General features: G+C 48.7%; 1 protein-coding gene across 1 annotated transcript; it reads left to right on the forward strand.

Annotated features, from left to right (window-relative positions):
• The first annotated feature begins 270 nt into the window (after positions 1 to 270).
• Positions 271 to 4,586, forward strand: PAX4 (paired box 4). The gene is made up of 10 exons (XM_045564820.1): positions 271 to 379; positions 707 to 837; positions 1,122 to 1,337; positions 1,645 to 1,720; positions 2,307 to 2,432; positions 2,653 to 2,735; positions 3,103 to 3,172; positions 3,443 to 3,498; positions 3,786 to 3,927; positions 4,450 to 4,586. Exons 1-10 carry the CDS (start codon positions 367 to 369, stop codon positions 4,584 to 4,586), a joined length of 1,050 nt encoding a protein of 349 aa, XP_045420776.1. The 5' UTR covers positions 271 to 366.
• The last annotated feature ends 5,431 nt before the right edge of the window (positions 4,587 to 10,017 follow it).

Consider the following 10,017-nt stretch of genomic DNA (forward strand, 5'->3'; position numbering starts at 1 on the left):
TACCTCCCTGACCTTTTGTAACGGATATGTGGGAAATGAGACCCCTCCCAACCCTCCCAGCCCCTTGTCAGGACATCCAGAAAGATCTAGTCCTCTGCCACCTTTGATGTTTTAGTTCATCACTTCAGAGTTTAAGTAAAAGGAATCCTAATTTGCTAATTTTAGCCAACCTCCTGGCAAATCTTAGAAACTTGACTATCACAAAACACTACATCTTAAGACCATTGCAAGCAAGAGATTTCATCCAAATAACCCCCTATTGTTGCAGACCCAGCCCCAAACCAGAAAAGAAGCTCCTAGAAGGAACTCCCCTTTCCAGTCTTCCCAGTTAGTTTCCTGTCCCTCTGTGGAGGGCCAGCCTGGAGCATGCAGCAGGACGGTAAGGAGCCTAGAGATGGGAAGGTCTCAAGGCTTGGCTTCCATCAACACAGTTTCATCTGCCATTGGCCAAAGTTCTGGGGGAAGCTTTTTCCAGACACTCCCTCTGCTCCACCCCACTTCCCCTAGATCAGGAGAGTCACCCAAGAGCCAGCTGCCAAAGAAAGTGGCAGGTTTTGAGAGCCTGGGAGCAGAAGGCGGGCATCTTCCTGGGGGAGGACTTTCTCCATGGTGGGAAGCCAGGCTGAAGGGGCCTGAGTGACCCTCTCCACAGGTGGGTGGGGGAGTGGGGAGAGGTGGGATGCGGATGTCTCTTTCTCATGGCCAGGGATCAGCAGCGTGAATCAGCTGGGCGGGCTCTTTGTGAACGGTCGGCCCCTGCCTTTGGACACCAGGCAGCAGATTGTGCAGCTGGCAGTCAGCGGAATGCGGCCCTGCGACATCTCACGGAGCCTTAAGGTAGAGTGCCAGGGCCTTAAGAAGCAGGGAGAAAAGACCTCTCTGAAGGCAAGAGTCTGGGCTGTTGTAGACTCTGAGGGCCTCTGGGGCTTGGGCTACTGCCTAGAAGACCCTCTTGGAGGCTGAGAAGGGGAGCTTCAGGCTCTCACAGGTGAGGTTAGAGTCTCCCCTCCACAGCCTGTAAGTCTCACTTTGCTGTGTGGCCTCCTTCTGTCCCAGGGATACTCCCTTTCCTTCTGCTCATCGTGCCTCACCTGTCCCTGCTTCTCTCTCACCTGACTCAGGTATCTAATGGCTGTGTGAGCAAGATCCTAGGGCGTTACTACCGCACGGGTGTCTTGGAGCCCAAAGGTATTGGGGGAAGCAAGCCTCGGCTGGCCACACCCCCTGTGGTGGCTCGAATTGCCCAGCTGAAGGGTGAGTGCCCAGCCCTCTTTGCCTGGGAGATCCAACGCCAGCTTTGTGCTGAAGGGCTTTGCACCCAGGACAAGACTCCCAGTGTAAGTATGCTCCCCTGCCTGTGCTGGGGCTGGCCAACAGGCTGTCTGGGGAGAATGGGAGCCCTTCTTACTTGGCAATGTGGGCATGCCAGGCTGGGGGAAGGGCTCCTGGGCCCTTCTGGCCCATAGGTTTCTCTTCTAAAAAGTGATGGTGGAGAGAAGGTGCAAGCATGGGGAGAGAGAAGAGGCTGCCCCTGGGAATGACGTGCGAGTGGAGACGGAGGGGAGAAAAGATATTGGGGGGAATATCCTGAGGATGCAACCCTGGGCTGTGCACCATGCCCCCACTAACACCCTGACGTCCCAGGTCTCCTCCATCAACCGAGTCCTGCGGGCACTACAAGAGGAACAGGGACTGCCCTGGGCACAGCTCAGGTCACCAGGTGGGTCTTGGAGCTGCCCCCAAGGACAATCAGAGCCAAATCTTCAGCATTTTACAGTTCTCAAAGCCCTTCTCATTCTTTCTTGGATCACCTTCATAACAACCCAGTAAGGAGGGCCAGACAGGGAGTCTCATTCCCACCTGGCAGAAGAAATCTGAGGCTCAGAGAAGTAAAGTGACTTACTCAAGGTCACCAGCTAGTTGATGGCAGGGCCTGGAACTGAGCCCAGGTCCCCTAGGCCCTTGGTTCTGCTGAGAAAGAGGCAGTACTGATGTTTCAAATCCTCCCTCTGCCTCGTGCACTGCTTCTTAGAGCATCCTTCATGTTCTTTGGGATCACACAAATGTGGACCAACCCTGCTGCTGTTTCCCCCTAAACACTAAGTGTGACCCCACCAAGGTATTGAGTGCACTTCCCACCAAGTGTCCTTGTGGTGACCTCCAAGGTAACTGTGAATGCCCCACCAACTCAGCTCTGCACTTGCCCCCATGCTGTCCCCTGGGCACAGGCACAGGAACTCAGTGACCCCATCTGACCAGAGGAATCACTGTCACAAACTGCCATAAGCCATTGTCCTCCTTTGCAGCTGTTTTGGCTCCGGCTCTTCCCACTCCCCAAAGTGGCTTTGAGGCTCCCCGGGGACCCCACCCTGGGACCGGCCACCGGAATCGGACTATCTTCTCCCCAGGCCAAGCAGAGGCACTGGAGAAAGGTGCTGGGCTGGGGCAGATGGCAGATTAGAGGGTGCTTGGTATGACATGGAGGCAGCAGCCTGAGGCCTGGGGGCAAAGGTGGAGAGGTGTAGGCTGTGGGTGGCCCTGCATGGGGAGGAAGGCAGTTTAGGGTTGTGGCAGGTAGGGAATGAGGCCAGGGAAGACCCATGCCTTGCTCCTGTCCCTGTGCCCTTACTGTGTGAGCCCCGATCTCTGCAGAGTTCCAGCGTGGGCAGTATCCTGATTCAGTGGCCCGTGGAAAGCTGGCTGCTGCCACCTCTCTGCCTGAGGACACTGTGAGGGTGAGTGAGCTCTGCCACACGGTGTGCACAAACCACAAGGAGGAGGAGTCTCTGCCAGGAGTCTGTGCCGCCAGGGATTTGGGTTCTGATGAGGTGGAGCGGGGGCAAGGAGGTGGAAACAAATTTGGTGCAAAAACTGGAGATGAGACCCTCCTCATTCCCCTTCTGCTGATTGCTTGCTTCTCTTCTCCACCCCAAGCCTCTGAGTTGAGGAAGGGGCCAGAGAGCAAGGGTTAGAGCAGGGAGGGAGGATGTGAGGCCTGAGGAAGGGTCACATTCTGAGCACAGGCCAGGAACACATGGTGAGAGCAGCAGGTGCCAGGCGGCAGAAAGCGCAGCCCGCTACATTGTCCTTGTCGTCCCTCAGGTCTGGTTTTCCAACAGAAGAGCCAAATGGCGCCGGCAAGAGAAGCTCAAGTGGGAAATGCAGCTGCCAGGTGATTTCTCTGCACATTCATCCATCCAACATTTACCCAGCACCTCCCATGTGCCAGGCCCTGTGCCAGATGCTGAGCACACACAGTCCCTGTTTTAAGGGCTGTACTGTTCTCTGCAGTGGGGAGGAGGACAGTTTAGGGTTGTAACAACCATCTCCTCCCAACCCTGCCAGAAGTTGCTGCCCTCCCTGGAACCTGCCTGCCTCTCACTGCACTCCCCAGCCCCACCCCCAAATCCTCCCTCTGAGCAGATCTACCCTCACCTTATAGGTGCTTCCCAGGGTCTGACTGTACCGAAGGTCTCCGCAGGGATCGTCTCTGCACAGGTACTCTGGAGGCGAGAGAATTTGTGTGCTGGGAAGACCAAAGGGCTCACTGCCTCTCCCATTTCTGGGGAAGGCCTGAGCTAAGATCCATGACTCCCCAGGGCCATGACTCCCCAGGGCCCCATAGTGCACACTTCTAGAAAGTTCCATCCTCATAGTCTACTATGTGAATGGTGCCCTCTGGAGTTGTGCAGGATACAGCCTGGGTGGCAGGCGGCCCTGGGGTCCCAGGCCTTCTGAAGAGAAGGCATCACTAGCAGCTAAGGATCTCCTCTCACTTTTTCCAGCAGTCCCCTGGCAGCGTGCCCACAGCAGCCCTGCCTGCCCTGGAGCCACTGGGTTCCCCCTGCTGTCAGCTGTGCTGGGCAACAGCACCAGACAGGTTTCTGAGTGACGCTCAACCCCAAGCCCGACTCCAGCCCTGCTGGGGTAAGAATTCTGGCCTGGCCTCAATCCTGAAGGGTATGGGGAGGGCCCATGGACTCTTTAACCCCCAGAGGCATGGATCTCCAGTTGGGATCATTAAATGAACCTTTGTACAGCTTTCCTCATTCCTTGCATGGCCCACAAAGTTGGGGAAACTAGCACCCCCTGAGTCTGTAGCACCACTGATAGCCACAGCAGGTAAAGGGGGTAGAACTGAGATTTGAGTGTGTACATCTAGGGTAGGAAACTGAGGTCTCAGCCCCTTCCCTAAAGTCACTTTGAGGGGTGGGGCAGGAATAAGCCCAAGCTCCCTTCTCCTTATCCCTGCAGGCTACTTGCCCCCACAGCCGAGTTCCCAGGACTCAGTACTACTTTGCCTTCCGCGTCCTTCCTCACCAGTCTTGGTGCCCCTCAGGCCCTGCCCTGGCCGGGCCCCCTGCTACTGTAAGGCCTGGGAGGAGGCAAGAGGCCCCGAGAGGGAAGGAGATGGGCTAGGGGGCATCTAATACTGTCCTGCCCACGCAGCCCATGGCCCCTTCCTCCTTCCTGTGGTCTCCCCCTCATACGGGGACCTTGCCTGCCCCTGCATTGCTGCCTCCTACCCCGTGCACCACCTGATTGGAGGGGCTGGAGGAGCGACACTCACATGCTTCTCACACTGACCTTAAGAGGCCTTCACTCAGCAGTAATAAAAGCATTTTTTGTTAGCAGTGGTTCTTGTCCATCATGTTGTCCCCATGAGCGTCCCTATGCTCACCCCTGTATTTAACAATTATAAACAGTTTGCCCTGTCATTTATCTATATCTATCATCTAATCTATGCATGTATGTATTTAATCGATGTATTTATCTATGTATCAATGCATCTATCACGCATGTATCTATATACGTATATATGTGTCTATCTGTCTTGGTGTTTGGGTGCTCATATGCCCACACATATGCGTGTGTGCACAGACACACACTAATATTACATCACGGCACTTCATCCCTAAGTCTTCCAGCATGCATCGCAAAAAAATAAGGATTTTTTCTCACATAACCACAATACCTCATCCACCTCTAAGAAAATTTACTGTAATTCCTTAATCTAAGAAAATAGACATCAGTTCCCTAATTGCTTATGTATTTTTTGCCACAGCAGGAAATAGAGTGAAATGCCACTTTTCATATTCTGCTTTTCCATTTCTACATGCTCCAGGGTCACGTTTGCTTGGTTCTTCTTGGCAACAAGTTGCAAATCGTTTCAATTCTGTCCTTCTGCAGAGGAAGCTCTAGGGCCCTCCTGAGAGGTCTTGAGATGCAGGGAAAGGGGGGAAGGAGGTGAAGAAGGGGATATTTGGAAAGGAGGATGGGCTCATCCCTCTAGATTCTTTTCCTTTTGAAGGGCAGGGGATGGATGATGATGGTGTGTGCCGGGGGGGAGTGGGAGTGGGAGTGGGGGCACGTTTGTTTACTCCCATCTGGAACAGGCACTGACCTGGATGTCCTTCAAGAAGTCTCTTTATTACCAAATACTCTTGCGCTGTGCTGGTCAATAAGCAGCCACCAACCACCTGTGGCTATTCAAAATGTAATTAAAATTAAGTAAAATGAACAATTCAGATCCTCACTAGCCACACTAGCCACATTTCAAATGCCCAACAGTTACACGTGGCTCCTGGCTACTGTGTGGGATGGTGAGGATTTTTGAGCGTTTCATCAGTGCAGAAAGTCCTACCGGACCGCACAGCTCTAGAGTGAAATTTCCAGGGTAACAGGGCACACTCTGCTCCTGCCCTGCCTTCTCTATTTCAAGCTGGACGCCCTGCTGGGCAGAACTGTCCAGGGAAATAGTCGAGGTTTCATGGGGTGACAAAAATAAGACAACACAGCCTGAGAATAAGCCGTGCACTTCAGCGACAGGGCTGATGTCGGCAATGGAAGGAGCTACTCAGCTGAAGCCCCGTGGCTGGCCAATTGTGGGGAGCGCAGCATCAGTGTGCGCACGTTTGTGTGTGTGTGTGTGTGTGTGTGCGCGTGCACACGTGCTTGTATATCCCCATGTACACACGTGCCCAGGCATCTGAGTAGTAGTCCCCCTTATCCATGGTTTGGCTTTCTGGGTTTCAGTTACCTGTGGTCAACAGCAGTCTGAAAATATCAAATGGAAAATTCCGGAAATAAACAACTCATAAGTTTCAAATGACACACCATTTTGAGTAGCATGCTGAAATCTCACGTCTTCATCCTGTCTACTACGCCACCCACCTGCTGGTCACTCGAGTAGCAGTCCCGGTTATCAGATCAACTGTCGTGGTATCACAGTGCTTGTGTTCGAGTAACCCCTATTTGACTTAATAATGGCCCCAAAGCACAAGAGTGGTGATACTGGCATATCGTTATAATTGTTCTATTTTATTATTAGTTATTGTTGTTAATATCTTACTGCACCTAATTTATAAATTAAACTTTATCATAGGTATGTATGTTTAGGAAAAAACCTAGTATATATAGCGTTCAGTACTATCTGTGGTTTCAGCATCAGCTGGGGGTCTTGAAACATTCCCTCTGCAGATCAGGGGGGACTAAGTCTATGAATTTACAGAATGCTGAGGAAGAGATTCTGCATTAAATAACCTCCGAGGTCCTATCTCTCTGAAGAGTGTATCCAAACTGCACATCTTTGGTATGTTCTTAATGCTCTTGAGGAAAGGAGATGCCCTAGTCCCTAGTATTTTCAACCTTCACTTATTGGATTAAAATTATGAAAAAAAATTCTTTTCTATCTCTCGAGAAACAATATACTTTAAAACTTTCCTCCATCCAAACGGAATCTCTCTCATGTTCCAGTTTCAGCCTTCTCTTCTTAATGGATTTAAAAATCAGGCATTTATTATGATATGCGGCAATTTTTCCAAAGTGGGGAACAGGCATCACTGTTGGTATCCTAAATAATATTGAGCCAGAAGTGAGAAAATCATCCCGTTTTCAACTCCCTTTTAATTCTGGTTGCACCAAGGAGAAAGTTTCATTTTGGTCATAGTCTTTAGTATCTCTTTAATGGTTCTTAATCTCCTTTATTAACAAAGGGAAAGGGAGCCTCAGGCTCTATGCCTTGGGCCAGGAAGGAAAATCTCACTAGGATTTGATAACAGCACTTTGTTTTCATTATACAGGCATACCTCGTTATATTGTGTTTTCTGTAAATTGAAGGTTTGTGGCAAGTCTATCGGCACCATTTTTCCAATAGCATGTGCTCACTACATGGCTCTGTATCACATTTTGGTAATTCTTGCAACATTTCAAAACTTTTTCATTATTATTATATCTGTTATGGTAATCTGTGATCAGTGATCTTTGATGTTACTATTGTAATTGTTTTGGGGAGGCTATGACCCATGCCCATATAAAATGGTGAACTTAATTGATAAATGTCACATATATTCTGACTGCGCCACCAAATGTCTGTTCCCACTTCTCTCTCCCACTCCTCGGGCCTCCCTATTCCCTGAGATAAATGAAATTAGGTCAATTAATAACCCTGCAATGGTCTCTCAGTGTTCAAGTAAGAGTCACACTTCTTTCACTTTAAATCAAAAGCTAGAAATAATGAAGCTTGGTGAGGAAGGCAGGCTGAAAGCCAAGACGGGCTGAAAGCGAGGCCTCTTGTGCCAAACAGTTAGCCAAGTTGTGAATGCAAAGGAAGAGTTCTGGAAAGAAATAAACAGTGCTACTCCAGTGAATACATGAATGATAAGAAAGATAAACATTGCTTTTAGTGGTCTGGATAGAAGGCCCTAACTCTCCTCAACTCTATGAAGGCCAAGAGAGGTGAGGAAGCTGCAGAAGAAAAGTCTGAAGCTAGCAGAGGTTGGTTCATGAAGTTTAAGGAAAGAAGCCATCACCACAACATAAAAGTGCAAGGTGAAACAACAAGTGCAGATGTAGAAGCTGCAGCAAGTTATCTAGAATATCTAGCTAAGATCATTGATAAAAGTGGCTACACTAAATAACGGATTTTCAGTGCAGACAAAATAGCCTTCTATTGGAAGAAGATGCCATCTAGGACTTTTCATTGCTAGAGAGGAGAAGCCAATGCCTCACTTCAAAGCTTCAAAGGACAGGTGGACTCTCTTGTTAGGGCTAATGCAGCTGGTGACTTTAAATTGAAGCAAATGCTCATTTATCATTCTAGGGCCCTTAAGAATGATGCTAAATCTATTCTGCATGTGCTCTACAAAATGGAATAACCAAACCTGGATGACAGCACATCTGTTTACAGCATGGTTTATGGAATACTTTAAGCCGACTGTTGAAACCTACTGCTCAGAAAAAAAGATTTCTTTCAAAATATTACTGTTCATTGACAATGTACCTGGTCGCCCAAGAGATATGATGGTGATATATAGGAGATTAATGTTATTTTCATGCCTGCTAACATAACATCCATTCTACAGCCCATGGATTGAGGAGTAATTTCAACTTTCAAGTCTCATTATTCAAGAAATTCATTTTGTAAGGCTACAGCTGCCATAGAAAGTGATTCCTCTGGTGGATATGAGCAAAGTAAATTGAAAACCTTCTGGAAAGGATTCACCATTTTAGATGCCATTAAGAAGATTTGTGATTCATGGGAGGAGGTCAAAATGTCAACCTTAACAGGAGTTTGGAGGAAGTTAATTTCAACCCTCATGGATAATTTTGAGGGGTTCAAGACATCAGTGGAGGAAGTAACTGCAAATGTGGTGGAAATAGGAAGAGAACTAGAATTAGAAGTGGAGCCTGAAAATGTTACTGAATTGCTGCAATCTCATGATAAAACTTGAACAGATGAGGAGTTGCTTCTTATGTTTTTTTTTTTTTTTTTTTTTTTTGTGGAGGCAGAGTGTCACTCGGTGTCCTGGGTAGAGTGCAGTGAGGCTGGGTCACCGCAAGCTCCAGGTCCCGGGCTGTGAGCGATCCTCGTGCCTCAGCCTCCCGGGTAGCTGGGACTACAGGCGCTTGCCAGAGCGCCCGGCTGGGTTTTGTTGGTTTTGAGTATTTTTTTGGTCTTTTTTATGATTTTTTGTTTACGGAGACGGGGTCTCACTGCGCTCGGGCTGGTGTCGAACCGGCGAGCTGCAGCTATCCGCCCGCCGCCTCAGCCTCCCAAGAAGCTGGGACTACAGGCGTGAGCCACCGCGCCCGGCCGAGTTGCTTCTTATGGATGAGCAGAGAAAGTGGTTTCTTGAGATGGAATCTACTCTTGATGAAGATGCTGTGAACATTGTTGAAATGACAACAAAGGAGTTAGAATATTCCATAAACTCAGTTGATAAAGCAGCAGTACAGTTTGAGAGGATTGACTCCAATTTTGAAAGTTCTACTGTGAGTCAAATGCTATCATTTTGTAAAAACAGCATCACATGCTACAGAGGAATCTTTAGTGTAAAGAAGAGTCAATCAATGTGGCAAACTTCATTGTTGTCTTATTTTAAGAAATTGCCACAGCCACCCCAACCTTCAGCAACCACCATCCTGATCAGGCAGCAGCCGTCAACATCATGGCAAGACCCTCCAACAGCAAAAGGATTACAACTCCCTGGAGGCTTAGATGATTGTTAACATTATTTAGCAATAAAGCATTTTTTTTTGAGACAGGGTCTTTCTCTGTTGCCTGGGCTAGAGTATAGTGGCCTTATCGTAGCTCACTGCAACCTCAACCTCCTGGGCTCAAGCAATCCTCCTGCCTCAGCCTCCTGAATATCTGGGACTATAGGGATCTGCCAACACACCCAACTAATTTTTAAAACTTTTTTGCAGAGACAGGGTCTCACTATGTTGCCTAGCTGGTCTTGAACTCCTGGCTCAAGCCATCCTCCCACTATGGCCTCCCAAAGTGCTGGGATTATAGGCATGAGCCACCACACCATACCCAGTCTTCAAGTATTTTTAAATTAAGGTATGTGCATTGGTTTTTTTAGACAGTGTCATTGTATACTTAATAGACTACAGTATAGTGTAATCATAACTTTTATATGTACTGGGAAATCAAAAAATTTGTGTGACTCACTTTATAATGATATTTGCTTATTGCTGTGGCCTGGAACTGAACCCACAATATCTCTGAGG

Source organism: Lemur catta, chromosome 11 (assembly GCF_020740605.2).
Source record: "Lemur catta isolate mLemCat1 chromosome 11, mLemCat1.pri, whole genome shotgun sequence".
Taxonomy (NCBI): Eukaryota; Metazoa; Chordata; class Mammalia; order Primates; family Lemuridae; genus Lemur; species Lemur catta.

Bases quoted from the DNA above. Each gene is read 5' to 3' on its own strand.
- PAX4 (XM_045564820.1), top strand. The intron at 2,736-3,102 runs GTGAGTGAGCTC...GTCGTCCCTCAG, and splicing joins TGCCTGAGGACACTGTGAGG to GTCTGGTTTTCCAACAGAAG. The intron at 3,928-4,449 runs GTAAGAATTCTG...CTGCCCACGCAG, and splicing joins CCGACTCCAGCCCTGCTGGG to CCCATGGCCCCTTCCTCCTT.